Below are 27,997 nucleotides of genomic sequence, written 5' to 3' on the forward strand. Positions count from 1 at the left end.
ACAGGAGCACCAAATGATTGCCACCTTGGGTAAGAATGTAGAATTATACATTGTCACATGCTTTACATATCAAAATTGATTTTAAAAAAAAAAGAAGAAAAAAGTTGGACAGTAGTATTGCTACTTTAAGATATAAAAGGTAAAATGAATGCGCATTTGATCAATAGATGTTCTTATTCAGGTTATCAGGGAATATACACTACAGGCTATTGTTACCATTGGGCTCATACAGTAAGATTACCGTAGCAAAGTTGTGGCTATCAGGGTTGAGCTATAAAACATTTTTACGAAAATTCCAACATCAACAATTTGTAATGACCTAAAATTTTTGACTTTACTGTACATCAGTATTACTCCAAAACAGAAAGATATTGGGGAGATTCACAAGGAAGGTACATGATTGGAATGAACGAGAGTTTGTGAAGAACAATTGCATCCAGTACAAGTATATTAAAAGGAAGAAGGTTAGCAGAGTGTTAACAGCAACTGTACTGCATCATAACTGGCCCAAAACATCTCCGGGGCATGTTCTCATGACACTTATTGTTATTTTTGGCTATTACTATTAGTCCCTTGGTAATATGTTATTTTGCTGCTGCTCGTCTGTCTCTAGTGTCTTCATTGCAGGAGGGGTCTGCAGAGCAGGGAAGAGCAAAGTGGTGCAATGTGTTGATGTTGTATTTGGTTAGAATATCTAAATGCACAGTCCATTATTGCGACATATATATTGCAGAAAAAAAAGAAGGCCAACCATAGATCCATGTGACTCATTTCCTACTGTGTTTGAGGTTTGGTTGGAAATTCATATGCTTAATAGCTTTTTACACCCTGACCTAATGTTGAACAGCACAACTACAACAGAGTAGATAAGTGCTTTCAGCCAAGTATACTGCAGTGACTCCAAAGGTGCAGGGATCATAGATGTGTTGTTAACCAGTTCTTTCAGCCCCTGAAAAAGTTGTTTGACATGGAGCAATTCTAATCAAAAATCGACAATGTAATTGACTTTGTTGGATAATTCAATCACCCTTAAAGCCAAACGTATTTGCCTTGATTAAAATAATAGTTTTTATTTTTATCAAGTCCTCATAAAATCATGCTTATCAGATACATATTGTTTTACAGTTGTATCTATCCATCTGTGATGATGGCATAATAATCACTTTACAAACAAGGAATAAAAGATAAGCACTGGGGAGTAACAATTTACCTGTAGTCGGTGCTCAACTTTCAGCCAGTCGGCCGAGCCCCTTTCTTGGGGGGACTAAACCTTTTTATATGTAAGAAATACTGTATAGTTAACTAACAAAATTACTAGTCATGTATAGACTGAAATTTTTCGGAACATGGTGTCCAAAGATTTTATGTATTTCAATCATTTAGATGTTTTGTCCTCTATTGACTTTCACAATAAGGCTTTTTGAGCATCATTTATTGATAGCATTTTCAGAGGACGGTAAGCCACTGGAATTATGCCAGTTCTAGGGTTGACATTCCCCAGTTTTTTTCCTCCAGAAACCACAGTGCACAAGGATTCAAATCACTAACATCTTTGTTCAGAAGTTAGGTTACATACAGTTGCAAATTGTGGACTATATGGGAAGGCGAGTCGCGCATACACTGGAACTCTTTCCTACTTGAGCCCTATGAGGACATCAATTGAGATTTATCGTGGCTGAAACATGATATAAATACCCATAAGGCTCCACCCTAAACAGAGTATTATGGCGCATTAGTCATCTACTAGTTATGTCCTAGTACATTGCGTAGAAGATGCGTGTCCAACTATATAGCAGTGCAGGAATGTTATAAATCAGCAAGACCACAGGCATGAAAGAGATATGATGATCTGAGGGCGATATCTTCATACTTCATGCCAATTGTCCTAATTTTGTCATCTCCTTTGCTGATCTGTGAAAAAGAAAAAATGTGCACAAGCGCTAAAGACTAAAACACCAGTGTGACAATTGCAAAATATATATATATAAAGGCTGCCTAGTAATACTGTCAGTACTGACAGAGAAAGTGAAAGTGAAAACAAAGAAAAACCTGGTGCCAAAAGTTCATTGGATAATCCTGTACTCCTCAGGGGATCAGCACACTTGCTTGACAGGCCATATAGGGGAAAAAACACAAACAGACACAGATCATAGTGCAACACTGTAGGGTTAAAACAGGTCTACACTAATACACACACTGCACATATAACATAGAGACTCCTAGTGACTATAAAAACTATTTATTAAATAAAAAGAACTATGCCATAAAATGGTTTGGACAAATGAGAACACCGCTGGTCATCCAGATATGAAAAATCATAGCCCTACATACAAGCAGCAAGGCAAATACAGGCAATGCAACAAAGAGTCTTCCGGCTGCTGCTGATGTCTTTGCAGAGATGTGATTCCTGCTGCACCGTGACTCTCGTGCTGACTCTCCCTCCAGGGGTTAACAGGAACAGTGGCAGTGTTGGAGGCCTGCTTGTGGGGCTCACAGCTCTCCTCCACGTTAGGCTGCTCTCCTCACTTCCTCCTCCGGTTACACAGGCTGTCTCAGCGTGCCTGCACGCGAGTGTGCACGTGCCCTTAAAGGGACAGTACAAGCGTCCTGTATGCCAAGAACTAACGGCTGCAATGGGGCTCAAATGTGACCAAGTGTCCCAAAAAGTCCAATACCAAGCTCAAAGTGACTGTGTCACCTGCCCTACGCGTTTCGTGGATGTTACTCCACTTCCTCAGGGGCTACAAAGACTGACACTGAATGACATGTACATATACCCTAACCAATTAAAAATTAATTGCCCAATTAGGCTGTATAGCCTGCATGTCATTAATATCAAATCACTACGTCTCTAACAACATAATACACATACAATACATTAAACAACATTAAAAACATTCAGATATCAACTGATAACCATATATCCCAAAATTGAGGCCAGATGTAATATCATAATAGGCATTGATATATACCAAAATGCCAAATTGTGGCCAAAGGATAAACAAACCTGCTTAAGCCACTTAGTATGCTACTGCTGGTACAGAGTCAAATGGATAAGGTGTCATCCATTAAGTAATGGTTGCATTTAACTAATGTTTGTTTGAGCCATTTCATCTACCTAAAAAGGAGCCCAATTCAAAATCAATATTGAGCCCATATGGGGATAGAGTCTTAAGTTCATAGATCCAAAAGGCCTCCCTCCTATTGATGTGTTGAATGTTATTACCACCTTTCCAATTGGGTGTACACAATTCAATAGGTTGACAGATAAGGCCCTTTGGATTTTTGCCATGATGTACCAAAAAGTGGTGGGACACACTGTGTGATGTTAAACCCTTTTTGATGTTGTAGATATGTTCATATATACGTCTTTGAAACGTACGACCAGTGCGACCCACATATTGCAGGCCACAAGGACACTGCAACATATAAATGACAAACTCTGACTTACATGAAATATGTGACATGATTTTGTAGTTTTTGGCGGTGACATTAGATTTGAATTCTGTGCTACAACAGCTGTACTTACAGGCTATACATTTACTGCATGGTTTAAACCCATTTTTAACCTGATTGATGTTCATTTTTATTTCACCTTGGTTTAAAGGGTAACTAGGTGCCAGTTTGTTCCTAAAGTTACCAGCTTTCTTAAAAACAATAGATGGCTGTGGTGTTAGTATCTGTGACAAAGTTGCATCCTGTAACAATATAGGCCAATGTTTGGCAAAAATATTCCTTATTTTGGGGGCCATAGCGTTATATTGTGTTATAAAGGAAATATTATTTTTCCCTTGGCTGTCCCCTTTGTCCTTATATTCCAGGAGTTTGTTCCTGTCCATATCTTGAACTAAAGAGATAGTATTCTCTAGTTCGTCTAAGGGATAGTTCCGATCTAGAAACTTATTTTTTGAGTTCACCCGCCTGCTCTACAAAAGATTCCAACCTGGAGCAGTTGCGCCTAAGTCGGATGAATTGTCCTTTTGGAATATTCCTAATCCATTGCGGATTGTGATGGCTGTTGGCCATAACATAATTGTTGGCCTGTACAGGCTTAAAAAATGTTTGTGTATGAATGTGGTCATCAACAATACTAATATTTAAATCCAAAAAGTTAATGGTGGTTTTATCATATTGGCATATTAGTTTCAAATTTCTGTAATTGTCATTAAGGTACAAAATGAATTGATCTAATAAATCCAGTTCCCCATCCCAAATAAAAATAACGTCATCTACAGTATGTAGCGCCGCCATAGCACGAGGCTTGCACCAAATGGGCAGTTGTTCCAAATGGCCTCCTTCTCCCATTGCCCCATAAAAAGGTTCGCATAACTTGGGGCAAACCTCGTGCCCATGGCGGTACCACATATCTGCAAATAATACGGTAAATTATAACAAATATAGCAACTCCTTTGCTGATCTGTTATCAATTTCAGAATGCTAAAATAAGTCCTGGAGAAAGGCTGTCTAGAATCACTAATGACAGCTGAAGTTAGTTGGCAGATACCAATGTAGTAGACGTTACTACACTCGTTATCGTGTGGGAAGGCACTAATTGGCATGTTGCAGTATGCAAATTGTGCGATTTGGTAACTCACTGCTACATTGAATTGTATTGCAAGTCGCCCGATAACGCATGTTAGCATTTAACCTATGTAAATGTTCTTGATATCTTAGTCAATGAAATGCGTTACAATTGTGGAATCAGTGACAATGTACATGCAGACATGTACATTGTCAAGATTTCTTGCTTTTGTAGCTGTTCCTTGCATGCTGTGATTTAAAATGAACCTGTCAAGATGTCATATACAAGTCAACATGTCATATCAAAGTAAAAAATTATAATACTCTAACATTGAGATCTTGAAATTCCAATTTAAGACGATTCAGCTCGGTTATCAACAATTGCAGTTTATATTGATTTGAATTAACTTCAATTTATCACACATGGATGGACATTTCCATGGAGGCAACCTTGGCTTTTCAGAAGGTTCTGAAAACATAATTGACTGGTCACACACTCAACTACAGAACAGTTTTTGGAAAGAAAATATGGTCAGTCATTTAATGTTTATAGTTGTTACTCAGATCCGAGACTGAGAGGAAGAGTTCCATTTTATTTCTATGAAAAATAAACTCAGAAAAGATTTCTGGGCATCTCAACCATAGAAACCCAAATGTGATACTTAAGGGTGTCTTGGAGACAAAGTGTCTGAAAATGAAATGCAGAAGGTAACATGCTACAGTATGTTTGACTGTCCTAACAAAAGAATACCAAATGAGAGACACTGAATAAGCCAGACATAGGTTGTTTGTGTTATGAAAGAAAGGACAACAGGAGCATATGTGGTTCTTGGCCTTTTTTATTAGTCAACTTCTGACAAGTACCAAAAATCAGGAAAACAGATACAAAAATAAAAACACTACTTGGTCATTAATTTCAAAAACATTAGCATGTAATTTTGCTACTTTACACATTGTCATTATTCACAGATTCCTTGACTACTCCTCCTCACTGCTATCTAAAGCACTTGCACCGTATCCTACTTTCTCTGTAGGTTTCTCAACATTCTGTACTGTACTACTTATTCAGTGGTTTCCAAACTTATTTTGGTTAAGGATCCCTATACTGTAATTATATTGTGAAATTCTGGGGAACCCCAACCCTCTGTAATAGTGTGTCTGAGATCAGATGCATTGTGAGGAACCTCAACCCTCTAGTAGCGTGTCTGTGATCAGATGCAGTGTAAGGAACCCCAACCCTCTCTAATAGCGCACATGAGATCTGATTCATTGTAAGAAACCCCAACCCTCTCTAATAGCGCATCTCAGATCAGATACATTGTAAGGAACCCCAACCCTCTCTAATAGCGCGTCTGAGATCAGATACATGGTAAATTCTTCTGTTTTTGGTACTATTTTCAAATGAACTGAAAATTGCAGGTAACACTTTAGGGATGCCCGGGGGAACCCTGGTTGTAAAACACTGACTTAGATTGTAGGCTCGTGTTCTACAGGGCGTGGATTCCTTTTTTATCATGTATTTGTATGTTTTATGCACTTCCTGTATTATACTTCCATGTATTCTAATTCTATTTTGGAAATCTTTGCTTACATTTTTGGCACTATCAGTCTATACCCCCTTGAAAGTTTTTCAGGAATGAAAGGTCCCCAGAGCTGAAAATAGCTAAAACTTTACACAGCAAAATAGAAACGGGTGGAAATTTTCTGAAACCAATATTTTTTAACTGACGGTCAACATTTTTTGTTGCTATTGGAGTATGTGCCTGTCTTTCTCTCTCCTAGTTAAAGGCAGACGAGAGTCACTCGCTTATAAAACAGCAAGCAGCTTGTGAACAGAAGTGGAATATGAAGGAGTTTTCCGCTTTTACCACATAGGTCTGTAATGTATTTGAGAAGCGGGGCTTTGGCGAACATTACTGAGCAGGCAGAATGTGCACGTTAAGGCTTTGCCTATAGTGCCGCCAGCGGCAAATGTTATGTTTCGCTGGTCGCGGCATCGCGGGATTCCCGCAATTTGATTTGTTCAAGGGCCGTCACGTCACGTGACACGACGGCCCTTCAAAAATCAAATTCTACCGGCGTCAAGTTTTCGCGACGGCGCCGTCGCTTGTCGTGCACTCTAAGCACGGCCTAAGAAGGTTGTGCACTGGTTGCTGTCTCGGGCATTTATAATTGTGCTCTCAGCACATACGAGTATTGAATCAGCTTAGCTGTACACCAAGGAAATCCTCTGAGAATGACATGAAAGTTTAATAATGTAACTTTATGTGGCCATTTTGACTGAGCCACTGATTGAGCCACCTGTGCTAAAGCAGGGATATCCTGAAAACATAACCTGTTGGTGACCTTTGATTATTGGAGTTGGCCACCCCTGGACTAATGGTTATGGGACCGTATCTGAAGTGGGAAGCCTCTGTTTGAGTGGCTCATCCTTATGACCATGGATAACTCACCTTATCTCCCTGACACTAGCAGCAAGGTTAACAACTTGGATGGACAGGCTCGACCAGTCCATTTAGTGTATTGTTTGATATAGGGAAAACATATTGGCATTACATACATTAAATATTGACAGGTGGTATCCGGCTGTATTCACTAAGCTCCGGTTAAGGGTAACGACGAAGCTCGATCTAGTGGTAATTGGAGTTTGCTTCTCAGATTTTTGTGAATCTCCTAAGTGGTGAGTGCAAAAGAATCTTACAATGGGAGATACTTTCTGTGTAACTTACTGAAGGTAGGTGTTGCTAACCAGAGACATATAATGTAAAACAAAGAACAGATCTTGCACTCCTACCAATTGGGCTAAGAAATACTGGTGACATTTTTACATTTAGAACCTAAATTGGTTGCATCTTTTGATCAAAACACGATTGAAGTCTGCCAACCTCATTAAGGTAATCTCCGTTTAGCAGGTACCTGCACTGAATACATGCAATTTCTTGTTGTCCTATGGACTAAACTTTGTGAAGTATATGAAAGTACCCTAAACGGGTTAAATAAATAAAGCATATGGTTATCTGGGATTTGGTGCAGTAAAGTTAAAAGCTAGCCAAAGCCAGTAACTAAGTTCCCTTATTGTAAAGGTAAACTGCAGAAGACTAGATTACCTGCAGTAAAGCAGAGATAACTATTTTTGTCCTAACCTGCTGAGCCAAGTTTTAGAACTATCTAATCAATAAGCACAAGTGTGATTGCAAATATCAATTTTTCAGATATACAGTGGTACTCTTGGTCGTTCTGTTGTCCACAGGATAGACTTGTAAACGCCTATCAACAAATGTATACAGGCATAACCCGCATTAACGTACGCAATGGGACCGGAGCATGTATGTAAAGCGAAAATGTACTTAAAGTGAAGCACTCCCTTTTCCCTACTTATCGATGCATGAACTGTACGGCAATCGTCATATACTGTACGTGCATAACTGGTGTAAATAATGCATTTGTAACAGTCTCTATAGTCTCCCCGCTTGCGTACAGCTTCGGTGCAGGTAGGGAGCCGGTATTGCTGACAGGCGCATGCGCGAACTGCCGTTTTCCTATTGAGCGATATGTACTTACTCGCGAGTGTACTTAAAGTGAGTGTCCTTAAACCGGGGTATGCCTGTATTAGTAAAGATAATATATACACTGTCTCCAGTCAGTGAAGCCCCAATCCCTGTGTATCTCTCTGCCATTGACATGCTTTGCAAGTTTCAGATGGTCACTTTTGAGTGTTGGATGACTTTAATGTTATCAGCACTCTCGGCAGCCACTGTGGGCTGTAAATGTGTAGAGTGCACAGCAAATCCCCTTGTTTCTGCAGAAACCTATACAAGTAAACCCCTTCAGTCCAATAGTACGTCATAAAGGGTGGCGCCCTGGGGGCCCTTGTGACATACGCGTTTTCTCATCGGCATTTGCGATCAGACCGTAAAACTAACAGAAGCAGGAAGCACTTAGGGAAGTAGTCATGTGATCGCTAGTGCCGCAGGGTCACTGGCCCTGAAGATGGCAGGACCCACTGGCACACAAGGGGTTACTAAAGAGTTGCTAAGGCTCCAATCTGCAAGTGACATAATCAAAAGGAAACATTTGTTTCATCGAAATAAGAGTTCTAGCCTTCGAGTTCTGAATCACTGTTACACTTCCCCTCTATTATTATTATTAGCTACTTACTAGCGAGACCTCGTTTAAAGCGGTCCATACTCAATACGCATTTTGGCCTAGCGCCCACTCTAATTGAGGTAATGTATAATTTCCTGGTTAAAACATTTTTTATAAATAAATACATTTGTTCACTTAAGTCAGGTTCCTCTGCTTTTGTTTGGTAACCGAACACAATACCTCGGGAAGGGATCTCGCCAGACGCAGGGAACATACATATTGTACATAATTCAACTGTTTCAGTAATATTACATGTATTCATCTCCTGCCTATATATCCCAGGGTTTATACTGACAAACGTTTCAGTAGGATACCACGGGCCGCCCCCTTTTGTATACACACTAGTTGTAACTGGACAACGGTTCATTTTGAAAAGGCAGTTTGTTAAAAGTGATCCAACTGGTTTCAGACAGTTTTAAGACACAGCCCTCGGGACTTCAATTGAAGTAGTAAATACAAAAAGACACCTTGGAGATATGCTGCCCTGCACTTGGCTGGGGCTCCTCCTGCAGTGATGGAGCTAGATACAGACCCAAACTGGCTTGACAAGTGACACCTAGTTGGAGTGAGTCTCCCTCCTTGTAACCCTTTCAGTGTCAGAGGGGCCTGAAACCAACTGCAAATTAATAGTCTATGATTGCCTCTGATTGACAAAACTTATAGCAGCACTCTGCTCTGATCGCCATTTTCATTCGCATGTTATTTATATTTTCTACTTAAAGAAATCTCTTCTTGCGGCTTCGGTGGTTTTTTTCCCCCACTAATATTTTTTTTTTTTTTGTCCGACGCTCCGTTCAGGAGATATTAAGCATTTGAAATGTTAAGTGTCTGGGTGGTTAAAGTAGAGCTCTTGCCAGAGCCCAGTCTCTCTAACCTCAGACACCACAGATTAAGAAAATCAGGATTTTTAACACTCATTTTTTTGGTTAAAAAAAAAGCAGGACATGTTTAGCAGGTAAAATACTAACATAATGGGATTTAAAGCAACAATACTGGTTAACTTAAAAAAAATACATATATATATATATTTGATTACAGCTCTGGTGACCCCCTGTTTCCCGGGATACTTACCTCTGTAGGGGTGCCGGTATCTCTTTGGAGTTTAAAGGGGCAGGTCACGTGGGCCACTAGGAATCCGCCATGGCTTCCTATTGGCTCATGTGACGAGGGACATTTTTAAGCCGCCATTAGATTAAGGAACACAGTTTCTGTGTCTACATAAATACCGGCACCACTACAGAGGTAAGCATCTCCCTGGAAGCAGGGGGTCCCCAGAGCTGAAATTAATGGGGTTCAGCTCCAGAGACCCCCTGCTTTAAACGTGTAATAAAAAAAAAAAATATATATATATATTTATTTTATTTAAAGTTTACCTGTATTGCTGTTTTGAACTCAGACAGAATTCTGGGGGACTGCGGCTTTATGTTTAAGGAAAACATGACACAATCACTGTAATTAGAGCAGGTTTCTCACAAGCAGAAAATATTTCGTTTTTTTTTTTTAATGTATTGAATGTGCTGAATTGAATCACGTTCTTATGCAAGATACGAACAAACGTGACTAATGTTACGCAGCCTATTTTGACCATCCAAAAAGTTGATATTGTTATATCTAACAAATGAAACCATTTAAAGTCATCTTATTTGTGCTCCTTAAACAATAAAAACACGATGTACTCCTTTTCAGGTGTTTGCCAATCATTGTATTGTCTGCAAAACTAACATGGATAATGACAGATTACTGGAAGCTAAATACAGTACTTAACCCCTCTGTGTACAAATCACAAGTAAGCATCCAATGTCAAAGCTGCAGTGTCAATTTACCAACCCTTTCACTACAATCAGTGTTTAACGCTGAATTGACATACTGTATATACTTTGTGTATACAACTTAATGTCATACTTTTTGCAAATCAAATGCATGCATACCTAGATATGATTTTCTTAGACATTTATTACCCTCCTATAACAAACATAACTTTATATAAATACATATATACATATATACAGTAGGGGTCTGTTCTCAGCTTTAAGTTTGCAGCCTTAATCACACAGCACTGAAAGATTTGAGAAACACAATGAACAACTACACAGGTAGTCCTCGTTATCCAACGTTTCACTTTACAACGAATGGCATATCCAACGCTTTACAATGCAACCTTATGGGACTTTATCCGACGCCTGATTGCGTTATCCGACGCCTGATTGCGTTATCCGACGCCTGAATGCGTTATCCAACGCTCACCGCCACTGATTAACATGGGACTCACTTTACAACGGTTTCACTATCCAACGCTACTTCCAGAACGGATTCCGTTGGATAACTGAGGACTGTGTACGTACTGTATCACTAGCAAATGCTTTTTAGTAATGTGGAGGTGGTTTTATAGACAAGCGCGCAAGCAAAACTGAATCATTAGAGCCATTTCTCAAAGGCTACCACCAGGCCAGTTATTAGGGATATTCCTGCTTCAGCTCAGTCAGAATGTGTAGCCTCATTTGACGGCAAGAAGCAGAGGACGGAGCGCGATGGCGGCCGAGCGATGGCCACGTCACGGCAGCGGTTCAACCAATGAGGGTGAACCAGCATGTGATGTCACGGCCGCGCCCCGCCACGCCCCTCCATCGCCTGAACATTGCTAGGAAGGAGAGTTTACATATAGCTTGTGCTAGGGCCGCGCTGCACGCCATGCGCGCCCGCGCTCTTGAAGCAAGCGGACTGTATAATCCCGGTCTAAGGCGGAAAATATTTGGGACGGCAAAAGTTTCCACCTCCATATAATTTTGCCGTGCTCTCTCAGGCCTATCAAACCTAATGGGAAGGTACTTGCCTGTGTCTGCCACCTCATTTCTGCCGCCCTCCTGCTCCTTTGTAATCTCGGCGTCAAATGACGCTGCGGACGCCCCCAATGCGACGTCACACGGCGTCTCATTGTCATGGCAACGCGACATTGCGACATCAAATGATGTCAACACACCTCAGCGCAACGTCACTGCGTCATTTGACGCCGGCATTCCAAAGGAGCAGGAGGAGCACCAAGGAGGCGACAGGCACAGGCAAGTGCCTAGGGGGTGGCAAATTTGGAAATCCACCGCTGGCTGTGCCTGAAGCTGAAATATTCTTAAAACCTGACCTTTTGGTGGCCCTTGAGGACTAAACTTGGCCACCCCTGGCTTACGGCAAGCAAAACTAAAACACACATTGGTGCTTTTTAAAGGTAACAATTAGCAGGTAAAACAACTTATCTTTGTAACTGGCTTCCTTAGAAATATTCAATTTTGCTCATTTGCATCTTGCTAAAAATAGATAAATTTCCCTTTTCCTATGTTTATCTGTGTGAATAATGATGGCGTCATAGTTACTATACAAACAAAGGACAAAAATACAACAACAATTCAACTCTAGTTATGAGGACTGACAAAAAGTCTTACAACCAAAACACAAAGGGTTTGCCCTAACCAAATGCACAAAGCAATGATAAGTGTTTTTAAGTGAGATAAATGCCTTTATTTCTCAATATTGCGTGCAGCGAGATTCACAAAGCAGTGATAACACTGCAGTATCGCGCTTAAAAAGCTTTTTATCATCAAAACACAGTCATTGTTAATTAGACTGTAAGCTCCTCGGGGCAGGGACTCCTCTTCCTTAATGTTACTTTTATGTCTGAAGCACTTATTCCCATGATCTGTTATTTATATTATCTGTTATTTATTTGATTACCACGTGTATTACTACTGTGAAGCGCTATGTACATTAATGGCGCTATATAAATAAAGACATACAATACAATTTCTAAAAAAATTGCGCCATAACTTGCGCTGTAAAGCATTTATCGCACTTAAAAACACTTATCACTGCTTTGTGCCTAACCCCCAAAGATTGTAAAAAATAAAGCTTCTGTTTATTTACAATAACTGAATGCAGCAGTCCCGCAGATCTTAAATACATTTGGAAAAGGGCCACCAACAGGGGGTGCAGCCGGGATTGTCGTGTCTGGCCCAGTGAGTCAAGGGACCCGACCCCCCTGCCGGCAACCAAAACATGTAGGGCCCGATCCGTCCTCCGCCGTCCGCCTCCCCTGTGACAGGCCCATTCACTGGCCTCCATAAGGCACATATGGAAGCACCTACAGTCAGAGACACAACGCACATGGTCCCACCACTCTCCCCACACTCGTCTCCCCCCTCTGCTGCGGCCCTCCCTCGCCCCCACCCCCCTGCCAGACACATATCTGTCTCCCCTCCCCAGGCCCATATGTTCTCCCCCTCACCTGCCTCCCGAGGAGGGGCTGGTTGGTAAATTTCATGTGCCCCACACACCATATATACATGACTACACACCAGATACTGTACATGTACCATACACACCCCATACAATAAGCAAGCACCATACACATACAAACGCACAATAAACACCAGATACAGATAACATATACATAGCAGATGCACATATCATACATGCACGCAGACCAGATACACAGAGCTGGCTGGTGCGATATGTTAGTCCAGCTACAACACATTCACAGGATACATTTATATACACACCCTACATGCACCATAAATACATGTACAGTACCATATACTGTACATAAACACACCACACATTATATATGTAGTCCTCTTTCCCCACCCTATGGGAGATGTGTAGCTATAAGGCTGAGTCCCCAGTCTTCACTGTGTCACGCGCGCCCGGCGGGGGGGGGCGGCGCGTGCACAGCGCTGCACCGCGATCTGCGGTCTGGGGGGAGAGGGAAAGTTTGCGACGGGAGGGGGCGTGGCTGTGGGTTTGCAGGGGCGTGGCCATGACGTCCCACGGCTGGTTCGCCCTTATTGGCTGAACCGCCGGCGGGGGCGTCGCCACACCCCCGTCGCAGATGTCGAAGTCAAATTCTCCTGCCTCCCTGAAAGCCTGTCGCGCACCGCTGGGGAAAGGTGCACGACAAGGTAGGGACTGGGACTAGCCGGACTTGGGGGGCGGGGCTTGATAGCACAGCGCACGTCGAGCCATGCGCTGTGGCGGTGACTGGGACCACAGCCTAAGTGTGTCATGGTGCTAAGTACCTGTTGGCGTGCAGTAGAGCTGAGGTTCTACCGATGTTGTTGGGGAACAGGACAGGCTTTTGGAGGCAATGCATAGTTCTTTCTCAGTTGGTGCCAGCGCCTCCAACTTCAGGCTCCAGTAGTGCTGGAGACAGTCCCTGTAGAAGAACAATCATATACTCCCCGCTGATGGACCGCAGACTCAGGCCAGGAGCATAGTAAAGCAGGACAATCTTTATTCAGTATCCACTGCATACAGCATATTAATACAGTGAATACAGCCTTCTCTCTAAGGTCCCAGACCTCTGGATGGTCCCTGTATCAGATAGTATGATTGTGGCCTTGTCTCTCCTCCTTTGCTATTTCACAGTCCCCTTATGGGACTGGTCGTATAGTCCCACCCCGCAGGGAGAGACAGCAACTCAGAGTACTTACTCCATACCTAGAGTACTCATTAAGTGACTACATTTAGGTTTGCCTCTTCCCTAGTACAGAAGGGGAGGGTACAAGGTCTGAGCCCCTGATTGGGCAGAACACAGATCCTGTCCCACCTCCACGCCTGTCAATCAAGGAAGCTGCTTGTGGAGGGGGAAAACCCAAGATGGTGCCTGACACTGCCGCTCTTACTGGGACTTACATGTCAGGGAGGGCAGACTGGTAGCCAGGCATGGGTAGATACTGTTGTGTGAAAAAGAAAGTACACCCTCTTTGAATTCTATGGTTTTACATATCAGGACATAATAACAATCATCTGTTCCTTAGCAGGTCTAAAAATTAGTTAAATAAAACCTCAGATGAACAACAGCACATGACATATTGCACTGTGTCATGATTCAGTTAACAAAAATAAAGCCAAAATGGAGAAGCCATGTGTGAAAAACTAAGTATACCTTATGATTCAATAGCTTGTAGAACCACCTTTAGCAGCAATAACTTGAAGTAATCGTTTTCTGTATGACTATCAGTCTCTCACATCGTTGTGGAGGAATTTTGGCCCATTCTTCTTTACAACGTTGCTTCAATTCATTGAGGTTTGTAGGCATTTGTTTATGCACAGCTCTCTTAAGGTCCCGCCACAGCATTTCAATCAGTTGAGGTCTGGACTTTGACTGGGCCATTGCAACACCTTGATTTTTCTTTTTCAGCCATTCTGTTGTAGATTTGCTGGTGTGCTTGGGATCATTGTCCTGTTGCATGACCCAATTTCGACCAAGCTTTAGCTGTCGGACAGATGGCCTCACATTTGACTCTAGAATACTTTGGTATACAGAGGAGTTCATGGTCGACTCAATGACTGCAAGGTCCCAGGTCATGTGGCTGCAAAACAAGCCTAAATCATCACCCCTCCACCACCATGCTTGACAGTTGGTATGAGGTGTTTGTGCTGATATGCTGTGTTTGGTTTTTGCCAAACGTGGCACTGTGCATTATGGCCAAACATCTCCACTTTGATCTTGTCTGTCCAAAGGACATTGATCCAGAAGTCTTGTGGTTTGTTCAGATACAACTTTGCAAACCTAAGCCGTGCTGCCACATTCTTTTTAGAGAGAAGAGGCTTTCTCCTGGCAACCCTTCCAAACAAACCATACTTGTTCAGTCTTTTTCTAATTGTACTGTCATGAACTTTAACATTTAACATGCTAACTGAGGTCTTTGCACGGTCTGAGCATTGCACGGTCTAACCTTGGGGTGAATTTGCGGGAACGTCCATTCCTGGGATGATTGACAACTGTCTTGAATGTTTTCCACTTTTGAGTAATCCTTCTCACTGTAGAATGATGGACTTTAATTTTTTGGAAATGGCCTTATAACCCTTCCCAGATTGATGGGCAGCAACAATTGCTTCTCCAAGATCATTGCTGATGTCTTTCCTCATTGGCATTGTGTTAACACACACTTGAATGCTAAAACTTCAGCTTTTATAAATGTGGTCACACTTGCTGATGATCAATTAATCAAGGGCATTTGATTAGCAGCACCTGTCTGCTACTTAGCATCTTAATTCCTATGGAAGCAGAAAGGGTGTACTTAGTTTTTCACACATAACTTCTCCATTTTGGCTTTATTTTTGTTAAATAAATCATGACATGGTGTAATATGTCATGTGTTGTTGTTCATCTGAGGTTGTATTTACCTAATTTTAAGACCTGCTAAGGAACAGTTGATTGTTATTATGTCCTGATATGTAAAACCATAGAATTCAAAGAGGGTGTACTTTCTTTTTCACACAACTGTATATATATATATATATAATATATGTATGTATGCAGAGGTTTCTGTACCGTGTTAGCCGAGCTTAATAATAAAAAACAAATAGTCGATACCGTTCTGTGGCAAGCTAAATGCTTTTATTTGTGCAAGATTTCGAGATACAGTGATCTCTTCTTCGGGTGATGTTACCATGGATTAAGCCAAAAAACTTAACAAAACAAGGCAGCTTGGAATGTTATCTGTGGGTGAAGCCAACCCCTCCGCCCTGTGCAGTATGGGATTTATTACTTAAGGTGCTAATGGAAATTCTGCAGTTTGCGGGTAAGTGTAAGTGTGTATATGTATACCATACATATACACACTTACCCGCAAACTGCAGGATTTCCATTACCTGCATACTGCACAAAGAGAAGCCAGCCCAGGAGAGGAGTTGTCATGTGAGCTCAGCAGCGTCACCTAATGGTCAAGTTGGTGAGCTGCACACACACCCTCCTTCTCTCCTCTCTGCTACCCACCTGAATTTTTTTAAACTATAACCGGCCTAGGGGACAATTGCCTCCCTGCTTCCCAGGCCAGCCCGCCCCTGCTCTCCAGGGCCATACCTTCTCCCCAACACCCTCCTCCCAAGGTCCTGCTCCTTCCATTTGTCCTGGCCCAAAGATATATGTTGGCAGCTCTCTTTTGGAATCAGGGATTCCCCTGGCACTTAACCGTATTATATTTAGTTCTGAAGAGCACCGGGTTCCAGAAATACTCACCAGTGAACTTATCAATGTTTCATGAGGGTATTTAGATGGCCATCCATTAGGCAGCCGCAAACGATGACATTGCGACTTCCTACCGGCTCGCCTTTTGTTTAACATAGAGGGAGTTTAAACACCAGTACCATCACCTGTATGTATCTATGAATCCAGGGGGGGGTTTGAGCTAGTTTAGCTATAGGTAGCCCCCCCAGGACCAATCCTGTAAAATAAAGCAGCTGGAGGTGCTGCTTTTAAAATGGTCAGATTTTTTTTTTTAACGAAATGTGTCTGTCATTTACATTTAATACCCCATTAATAAGACTGCTGTATGATGATTAACATTTTCGTTAGCTGTTATATAATGCTGTAATGCCTCAGAGCTTTCTACTTATATTTGTATTCCCTTTGAGGGATGTAAACATGTTTGCCATGCTCCCTAATTATTACATAGAGTATGTTGCATGATTTCTATTGATAAAACAAAATAGTGTTGTTGATAGTGTTTAGCTTTCCTTTAGTTTTTCTCACAAAACGTTCCTTGTGTGTACACCATGCGTGGCTGGGCTTAGTACAGTAGAATGATTGCAAGAAGGTGAAAATGAATTGATTCGGTCAACATACAGTATAACTGTTTCACCACAGTTGGCATATAATGACATAAGTAAATTGGACTTTTTTTATTACAAATATCGTGTGTAATAATGTGATTTTTGCTTCCTTAGATCAAAATATTTTATCTAATGGGTGAAAAAAGTAGATATGCTATATTTAAATGCAGGAAACAGGGAACCTATTTATCTTTTGACATTATTTATTAAATCAATAGAAAATTTAAAGAAAGATCAATTATTACCCAACAAGCACAAGTTAGAGTGCTAAAAATATTCCACATTTCCAATAACCGGTTTGTTCCTGGAGTATTATAGAGATTTCAAACCTCTCTCATCTGTCTTTTGAAAGCTTTGTACACACTATCAAGAATATATTGTGCATCATTTAAAATGAACCACAACCCACAACTAATTTAGGTTTCGAAATATAAATGCAATAGTACTCGGTCCCAGAAAGTGGTTATATTTCAACCACAGAGACAGAATATCCTATAACTACTACGTTTTCTGTTTTCCTATTTATTGGAATGTTGTTTTGCCAATGTGTTGGGATTGTATTCTCTTAAAAAAATGGATTTAGGTTGTAACTCTGATTCCATTTCCTTTGCAGGAGTAGTTCAGAGAGAAGGAAGGAGAAGTCTCGAGATGCAGCACGCTGCAGGAGAAGTAAGGAGACAGAGGTTTTCTATGAGCTAGCCCAGCAGCTGCCCTTGCCTCAGAACATCAGCTCACACCTGGACAAGGCATCCATCATGCGCCTGACAATCAGTTTCTTGCGCACTCACAAACTCCTGTCCACAGGTAGGTAACTCTGTTGTATGGACAGATCATGTTTAAAGGGTTCTCATTTTACAGAATCTATTATATCTGTATTTTTGACTATATTTTTCGTATTGATTCATATGTGTCCACGTTTGTGGTGCCTGAAAGTAGTTCAAAGTTCTAGTAATAATAATTTTTCTTGTATGGCGCTGACAGTGCACCCAGGGCTGTGCATAGAATTGTTGCAGGCACAAGTCCCTTGTAGTTGTATTGGCCGAGAAGGATTCTGTATTCCTTGTAGGTTGTGATACCTTTTAGGTGACCAACATGAGCGCTCTTTATAGGTAAGATTAATTATAGTGTACAGCAGAGGCTGTCAAAACCTTACAGGTCTCTTTCGCACAGTTGAAGAAGAGATCTATGAGGTTTCAAATGCTCTACACACTGTAATTTCAAATATGAAGAACGTGAAGAGTCTCTTAAAGGTACAACAAATAATCAAATGAAAGTAATTTTTTGTACTAATATTTTTTGTATCATTTTTTGCATTGGCTTAGATTGTAAGCTATGCGGGGCAGGGACTGCTTTTTATAATGCTACTTTTATGCCTTATTCCCATTACGTGTTCTTTTATTATTTCTCGAGACCTGTATTACTGTTGTGCAGCGCTGTGTACGCGAATGACGCTATATATAAATACAGATATACATACTGTATATACATACATTAGCTTTATTATTCACATCTATGTTGAGATGTAGTTGTTGCTCATTGGTTTAAATACTGTAGCATAATTACTGATACTCTAGTTAGAAAAACACAGTTCAGGAACAATGACTCTTACTTTTCCATTTTATACTGAAGCACTGTATCTATATCGCCATATATCTCCATATATTCTATAGATATTTGTCAACAGACAAAATGGCTGCCATATTCTTCATAGGAAATAATGCTGCCTACTTATTCAGTGGCCCTTCAGTCAGGTGCAGGGTCGCTAATATAAAGACACAAGATCATCTCCTGAAGACATTGCAGCTTTCTATTCGCTGCTGGAGCGAACTTGACTCGAGGGATACAAAACTAGTTATATCTCAGGAATGGAGATGGTGAGAATGGGGGGGGGGAGTGGCGGACGACCGTGAACCAGCTCTGGGGTCCTGATGCAGTGTAAAGAATACTCTCCCCCCTCCAAAAAAACAAACAAATTAAATTGAGCATCGCAGACTCGTGCCTGCGAAGCTAGGGTGACCAGATTTTCAAAAGTAAAAACCCGGGACAAATTAAAAAATTATTTATAAAACAAATAACATCACTTAAAAATAAATATTATAATGGTATTTATCTAATAGTGTCCCCATTTATGCTGATTATTCATTCTCTCCCCCCCTCTCCCCTAGTTTCTCCCTCTCCCCTAGTCTCCCCTCCTCTTCCCCAGTCTCTCCCTCCCTCTTCCCCAGGCTCTCTCCCTCCATCTTCCCCATTCTCTCTTCCTCTTCCCCAGTCTTTCCTTCCCTCCCCAGTCTCTCACCCCTCCCTCCCTCTCCCCCAGTCTCTCACCCCTCTCTTCCCTCTCCCCAGTCTTTCCTTCCCTTCCTCTCCCCCAGTCTCTCTCTGTCTCTCACTCCCTCCCCTGTGTCTCTGTCTCTTCCCCTCCCCCCATTGTCTCTCTCACCCTCCCCCATGTCACTTTCTCCCCCCCTCCCCAGTGACTCCCTCAATCTCTCCCACACAATGTCTCTCTCTCTGTCCCCCCCAGTATGTCTCTCTCTCCCAGTTGGATAACCACACTCAAACACACATTACCTTACCGCCAGCACAGAGCAGCCAGGGAGAGGAGCTGTGTGGGCTGTGCAGCACCACCTAATGGCTGGAGGGGTTATTGCGCTGCACAGACTCTGCTCCTCTCTTCCTCAACAAAACTGGGACATTTAAAAGATTTTTGGGAAACCGGGACAGTTCCTTGAAAACCTTGAAGTCTGGTCACCCTAGGTGAAGCGGCTTCTACCTTTTTGGAAAACAATGGGCTTCATTCCTTTAAATTGAGCTGGGATCTTTCCTGAAATAGAGGAGGCTTCATAGCATATTGAATAGTGGCCAGTTATTGTTGTATGATGTAAATTAAAACAAAAGGGATACCAACTCCCTTAGCCCACTAGAGTATTAGCACTGCGTCAGTCTATGGGGAACGTGGTTATTGTTAAGCTGGTATTGAGGTCTTTGTTCAAATTTTCAGCTCCTCTCAACACGCACTTTCATGCTGGGATTCTTTTCTGTAACCTGTATGCTCTGTTATACATTATTACGCTTTGGCTGTTTTCTCTCTGATTTGTAATGCGCACAATTCTGATGGAAACAAAGGCTTCTTTTATTATTTCCGATGTCCGTATACTGGAAAACATGATTGTAGCAGTTGTAGACAGTATATTTCGTGTCAGTTTCACGTCACTGGGACAAGAGATGGATCCTGCACTGGGAGAGGAGCTGCTATGGGGCGCAGATCTTTCTGGCAACAAAGAGTTTAAGGGCTGCATTTGGGGTGAATTGTCAATGATTGGGTTGCTCCAGTAATGTTGTTTTTTTATTTCGCTTACATACAGTATTGCTTTATGCCACCACGGGTTTAAATGTAGATGACATCATGCCATAGAATTATTTCTAATACATTTCTTCTTTATATTTTGTGCATGACATTTATATACTGTGGTCCAAGTTTATTGTACAACTATATCGGTCAGATACCCGGATCCATATTTACTTGGTCTTCTCATTCAAAGGAACATGTACTGTACTATTTTTTGGACGTTTCTAAACATCCCTCTAAAAGTGTCATGCAGTATAAATAATAAATGAAATAAAGGGAACAAACGCTGGATCTGCTTGCGTAAATCACTTTTGATGAGCGGTCACTTTGCATGTGAACCTTTTAAAATTAATGTTTTCTCAAAGTATTATAATGATTTGTTATTGGCATTAGTTCAGCATCTGCCCAAGACCTTTCCAAGTAGTGATTTTGCAAAGATTAATTAAGTTTGGTTAGTAAATATAATGGATTCAAATTATAAGCACACAATTTAGATCACAGATAGCCAGTAGCTATTTATCTTTGATGCTTCCCAGAGACTTGCTGTCAGTTAAGAAAATGTATGTTTCAACTCAAAGCCAACCAAAAATACAGTTATTAGAGAGATTAAAAAGGCATTTCCTAAAAATGTTTATTCTTGATCATTTCCGCACGTATGGCGGTGTGTAGCTTATTGGACATTCAAAATGAATGTAAGGTCATCACATTACATTTTCTTTTGATTTGTCAAATATGTGCAAATTCGCAGTAGTGAAAAGCATCAAGGAGCAGTACTCATTTTATTTTTTATAGTCACTTTTTTGTATCTTTTTCTTTTTATATATGTAATTGCTCAATTGCTTTTTTCTTCTAAACGCTACAATACATTTTCTGATTTAATACCCCCATCTTATTTTTGGTCTTCGTCTTGTTCTTTTGATCTCCTTTTGAGTCCAGTCTTTGTCCAACGATGGTCAATTCTTCTCGTGATATGTCTGGCCTACTGCCATTTTAATTTCTTTACTCTTGTGAGGATGTCACAGACTTGTGTTTGGCTTCGAACCCGTTCGTTCTTCTTCCTGTCTCTTCGGGTAATACCCAGCATACATCTCGCCATACTTCTTTGTGTTGTCTGAAGCTTCTGATTCAAATTTGCGTTTAGGGTTCAAGTTTCACATCCATATGTGAGCATGGACACAGTGCACTGGTCAAAAACTTTCTTCTTGAGGCACCGTGGATGGTTCCCTTGACATATTGTTTCTTCCAAATGCACTATATCCCATCTTCATTCTTCTATTGATTTCATTCAAAAGGTTTCAATCCATTGTTATTTTCCGGCCAAGGTAGACATAGTTATTTGAATCTTAGCTGACTTGACACATTTGTTTAACATCACTTCATCTTCAGCCCTTGTTGATCCACTGCTGAATGAAAGCCTCCTCAATTTTCTTCCAGGTACTGTGGTTGCAAGACATTCTTCTCCCATCTTACTTTTGGTCATCGTCTTGGTCTTATGATATTCCTTGGAATCTAGTCGAGTACTATATCTGTCCTACGATGATCATTTCTTCTTGCGATATAACTGCTCACCTTTTGTGCTTTTGTGGCCTATGTGTTTTTTAAGACTTTGACCCCTGGTTTGCCTGAGGGATCTGTAGCTAACTGCTGTCCAAAAACAAAACCGGCATCACCCTACCTTGGGGCTGTCCTAACTACTCATTATCGGAAAACAGAGACCCGCACAGTTGTTTTCCATGTCAACTTGCCCATCAGCTGAAAATTATTAACCTCTTTGCTGCGAGAAGGGCCCGTGACTCTTTGTTTCACATTCTGTCGTAGGATACTACCGTATGGTTTCAAAGGTGGTTTAAAAATACACAAGTTTGGTCATGAAAGAAGGACTTTGTTCTTAGTTTAAGAAAAAGGGAGATTAGATTTTGAAGGTTTAAAATAAAGAAGGGTTACTCTGTACCATGTCATAAACAGCCCATCAAGTAAAAGCTCGTGTAAGGGAGGGAAAGGAGATGTCTTCATGTTAAATTGATATGCTTTGCAGTTAGGGAGCTTATATCTGGATAGTGTCATGGTACATTTTTCTCACTCATAAATATGGGGCGTTGAGCATTATCTCACTTTTTCAGATGAATTTCCTATTTCGTGACTCAATGTCAATGTCATTTTTATTATTAATATTATTATTATTACTGTAATTATTAGTTAATCTTTGTTTTTCTCCTAACAGGTGTATCTTTCGTATGTAATGTGAAATAATGTGTGCATCGTATTTGTTTGCTGTACACATCCGGGAATAAAAAGCTGTCCTCCACAATACATAGGGGTGCTGTATTCTTATTCTCAGTGGATGCCACATAGATTTATGATAATGAGCAGGACACTTCCATTTTCCTCTTAGCGTGGTGATGGTCATGGGGAACGTCCCAATAATTTACAGCTTTTCAGTGTTTGTTAGATGATGTGGGGGTTGTTGAAGATGAGATTTATTAAAGTGAGGATAATTTTATTCTTTTTTGTAATGGTCTATGTAAAATGGATGAAAACTGTTTCGAACAATCAAAAGCAGCAAGGTCTCTGGTGTTGCCAATGGAGCGCACGGGAGAGATCAGTCTGTATTATTTTTGTTTTTATTCTGCTATCTCACAACCTAGTTAAAGATATGTGTTAATCTCCGAGGACTGAGATTTCTGGGGTTTTGGCTAACAGAATGCCATTTCAATCCAATACTACAAATTTTCTCAGACTCCCATTAAAGTCCTGTACAAAACAAAAAAATGAGAATCACAGAAAAGATGTGTTAACACAGTTGTACAACACATTTTTTTCATTATCATTTTTAAAAAAATGATTGTATGCGCCAGTTGTTTTTACATTTTTTATTTACAGCATTTGAACTGGGGAATCCTGAACTATGTTATTTTCAGCTCCGATTCTCAAGATACTTACCAATGTACTTATTAATGTTTTTCATCCTTCAGGGCAAACAAAATGGCTGATAAGTCTTGTGGAACTCATAGGCCAACAGGAAGTCACTACGTCATTCGTTGCGGCATTCTGTTGGATGGCCTTTTAAATCCCCGCGAGAAAACACTGATAACTACCACTATTAAGTATCTTGAGAACCAACAGGTTCCCGGAGCCAATGTGCTGTATATAGATATACATATATACTGTACAGAGGGATATAGACAGATAGAAAAACCAAATAGGAAGGTAGATAGATATTGAGATACATATAAAAATATAATACATAAATATATGTATAAAGCTAGTCAGATACATAAATAGAAAGCCAGGCAGTTGTATAGATAGATACTAGAGAACATAAGAATATAGATAATCATAGAAATAAATAAGATAAAATAAAGGAATGAATAGATAGTGTAAATACAGCTAGAAAAACAAAGAGTTAGGCGAACAGAGAAAAAAGAGAGAGGAAGTGAGAGAGATAACTTCAGCTGGTTCTCACTGATAGAAATCAACACTTTAGTTTATTAAGATAACTTTTTTCCCCCAATGAAAACCTCCCAATTTCAGTGAGTACAACCCTTGGAGGTACAGTAGACATCTCTGAAAGCTACTGTAAGGTGCCTGTGCATAGAGCAGAGGTGTGTAAACGTCCTGCGCTGCGCCCCCTTGCTCTCCCTCTGTGTTGCGCCACCCCCCCCCTGCGGCATCAAATGACGCCTCTGGGTCATGTGACATCACATCATGTGACCCACAGCATCATTTGACGCTGCATTTCCATGGCAACAGGCCTCAAATGACATCACGTCACATGGAAACGAGTGGACACGGGAGCCGGGTAAGTGAGCCCCCCTATTTGCACACTGCTGGAATAGAGGACCAACCAATAGAACCAACATGGCTTTCATAACTTTACAGTAACAAAATTTTTAAAGAATCGGAGGTCTCTATTAACCCCGTTTGTTCACCAAAGTCATCGTCCTTCCATTCCTCACCAGTGTATGGCGCTCAGGCTGTGATCTCCCCTAGCCAAACGAGCCGCCATTTTTGGACGTGCCAAACCTCATGATGTAGTCGTTACGTCCTGGGGCACTGAAAGGATTAAACTTGCTGTGAAGCTTCTTTCCTGTGCTGGAGATGTTAGTCACATTCATTATACATCATAGGAAAGATGGCTTCCCATGAATCAGGGGCCAGAGTGCTAACATTGTTGTGTTTTTTGTTTGCTTATGTAAAAAATATTTGGGACTGCACACTAACATTTAGGGGCATATTCACTAATAGGGCGCTCTGCCGTGAGACACCTTCTGCTGCCCGCGAAACACGTTGCCCTCCCCACTCACTTGAGGTGCCTTCTGGCACTAGCAGATGAGTTTCAGAATAACGCTGCTTAGTAAAGCTGGGCCTAAGGGACCAGTGTGCACTGGCAAAGCTTTAATGAAAAATTGTCGGCAGAATAAGTCATTTAACAAGAGGTATACAGAATATAGATGGTATTTTGTGTGTGGTGTATAACCAGTATCCGTGCACTCCCTGAACACCATCCTTGCGGTTTACTGTATGTTGCACCTGCTGCACCACATGAGGTAACATTGCAGATACACCCTACCCGACGTGTGTCATTCTATTTTCATAGCCAGAGTTCTCTGCGCTAAACGAGGAAGAGGTGGTAGTCTGCATCTGCCATTTCAAAGGTTGAGGCTCCAGGTTGCTCTCTTGAGTGCCTTCCTTATTTAGTAACAGGCTTCCCTTTGATTTTCACAGTAGGCAGCTGTGTGTGGGAATGTTGGAAAGGAAATCTTTACCATTTAGACATTTACAGTACACTGATTGAGATCAGTGTCTCAGGAAGCTAACCCAAACAATAGCTTAATAATACTGTATTTCTTTCTTTCAAGCTTGGCTACAGAGATAGACAGTTTGATCTGTAACAGACCCACCTTTCGTAATGGTGGGTAAAAAAAAGTGACAAAAATCCTCCACTGTAGAGCATACAATTAATGAAAATATCACTGGTATCAGGCAAGTCTGCAACCCTGCCATTCCCCATTATCTCTTAGCATACAGTGCTTTCACTGCAGCAAGGGATTCTGGGAAATGACATGCAAATGAGCACACAGTGTCACCTTTTGCTTCAAATCCATTTTGACATGGACCACAATATAAGGTTATGCCTGCCACATTACCCAGCTAGTAAGCACAGCCTGGGTTAAAGTGCATAGCCAGTAAACCTACTCACAGACAGCTGTTTCAACCTTTTGGGTCTCATCAGTGAGAGTTTGGTTATACTGGCTTTGCAAATTGAAGCTACCTATCCCAGCTTCAATTTGCAAAGCCAGTATAACCAACATCACACTGATGAGACCCAAAAGGTCAAAACAGCTGTCTGTGAGTAGGATTACTGGCTATGCACTTTAACCCAGGCTGTGATTACAAGCTGAGTAATGTGGCAGGCATAAGCTTATAGGGGTCCATGTCAAAATGGATTTGATGCAAAATTGAGTATTAGTGATGTTGTGTTTTTAATGTTTATTGTAGGTAGCAGCTGTTTTAATATAACTTTTAATACTAGTGTATGATCAGAGGTCTCCGGAGCCGAACCGCGTTGATTTGAGGTCCGTGGACCCCCTGCTTCCTGAGATACAGGCCCCGTTATGGGGTGCCGGTATCTCCTATGCATTCAAATGTCCCACGTCACGTGACCGTGGGAATAAAATGCATAGGGGATACAGGCCCGCTATGGGGGGCCGGTATCTCGGGAAGCAGTGGGTCCCCGGACCTCAAATCAACGCAGTTCTGCTCCGGAGACGCCTCCTCATCTACACTAGTATTACATTTTTTAATTTACATTCATTTGGGGCGAGATTTGGCAGGGAGAGGCGGCTCTCTATGAGCAACTCTCTCTGCAGCCTAAAGAAATCGCCGGGTAAGGGGAATTTGAATAACATAAGATAAAGCAAATCCCAAGAGACAGAACTTGCAGAAACTCCATAACGGAACACTCCATAACTTAGTGCCCCGTTATGGAGTTTCTGCAAGTCCAGTCTCTTGGGGTTTGCTTTTTCCTCTGTTAGTCAGGAGGAGGTGTCAGGAGCCTGGGGGTGGGGCCAAGTAGAGGAGGAAACGGCATGGAGTGGTGGGAGGGTGTGTGTGTCTCGAGCATTTCGCACCTTTCACCATTGTGTCCAGTATTTTCGGAGTCACCACCTAGCAACCCTATATACAATCAATGTGATCTCTTATTATTATCATTTATTTGTCAAGTACCAACATATTCTGCAGAGTAGTACAACGGGGATCTCCACTGATCTCCTAAATCACCTATAAGCAACTTGTAATGTATTCAATGGCATTGGGGGCTTGTGAAGATACTTTTTCTATGCACCAGCTCTTCATTGTGTGATATGTATGTATGCATGTGATTGCCTGCATATACAGCTGTACTGTAGTAACTATTGCCCAGCTAGTATCAGCAGCCATAAGATATTGTAGAATGGCCCATTAGAGACCTCTTAAAAGATGTAATACTCTTAACAATTTTGAGAAAATCAAGGCATTCCTAAAACATTTGCCGAAGTTTAGTTCCTCTTTAAAAGATCTGGATTCAAAATATGTATATATACGCATTTCATCAGGAGATAGCAGAACCACAACCATTATGAGAACAAAAGAGCACGCGAATGCAACAAAAAGATTACATTATTGAAGTCAGATCCTATAAGGAAGGGAACAGAAGGATGTGTGTGGTAGAATAAAGGGTCGTAAAACAGAGAGGATAGCAATGTGAAAAAGTACTTCTCCACTGATATGGTGAGTGGAACAGCTTCCATGTTTTATTGAAGATGCAGTAAAGGAGTTTTAAAATGTAATGGTTCAGGAGGGCCCTAATGAATTTAAAACCAGAGACAGGGAATAGAAGCTTAAGGCTATGGCCCCTGTGTTTACTGCAGCACGTGTGCCTGGCGGTGCGTGCACAGATGAAAGCCGCATTGTGCGGTTTAGGGGGAGCGATGGGAGGTGCGGTGGGGGGGAGGGGCACGGCCATGACATCAGCACAGCAAAAAGCACATCACACTCCTATTGGTCCACACGATCTGCCCTGCCATTGGCTGCCCGCACACCACGTGATCACGTCGCAGCAACGAAAGACAAAATTCTTGTCTTCCCTGGCTGTGGACGTGTCATCGCGCTTTGCATGCCCACATACACACAGCCACCGGGGCCTGCCCCATAGAGAGCTGTGCTATGGTGTGTGGTGTGCACACCGTAGCGCACGCAGCAGTGCCACTGGGAACCTGGCCTTAGGCTGTGGCCCTGCTGGCGTGGACCGCGCTCATGCTTGAGAGCTGTGATGTCACCAGCTCTCCAAGGATTAGCGTGAGGTGTCCTGGCTATTTTGCAAGCGTGCGCGTGGGGGCA

The 27,997-nt window shown here is 41.5% G+C and overlaps 1 protein-coding gene across 2 annotated transcripts in view; it reads left to right on the forward strand.

Annotated features, from left to right (window-relative positions):
• Positions 1–27,997, forward strand: part of EPAS1 (endothelial PAS domain protein 1) — a 137,925-nt gene that overhangs the window by 60,168 nt on the left and 49,760 nt on the right. Inside the window, exon 2 of one of the 2 annotated variants that reach the window (XM_075595804.1) lies at positions 17,882–18,072. The exons of the other annotated variant lie outside the window; for it this stretch is intronic. Coding sequence (XP_075451919.1) covers positions 17,882–18,072 — 191 coding nt within the window. The remainder of the gene's footprint in view (positions 1–17,881; positions 18,073–27,997) is intronic. 2 annotated transcript variants of the gene reach the window in all.

This window comes from Ascaphus truei, chromosome 4, assembly GCF_040206685.1.
Source record: "Ascaphus truei isolate aAscTru1 chromosome 4, aAscTru1.hap1, whole genome shotgun sequence".
Lineage (NCBI taxonomy): Eukaryota > Metazoa > Chordata > Amphibia > Anura > Ascaphidae > Ascaphus > Ascaphus truei.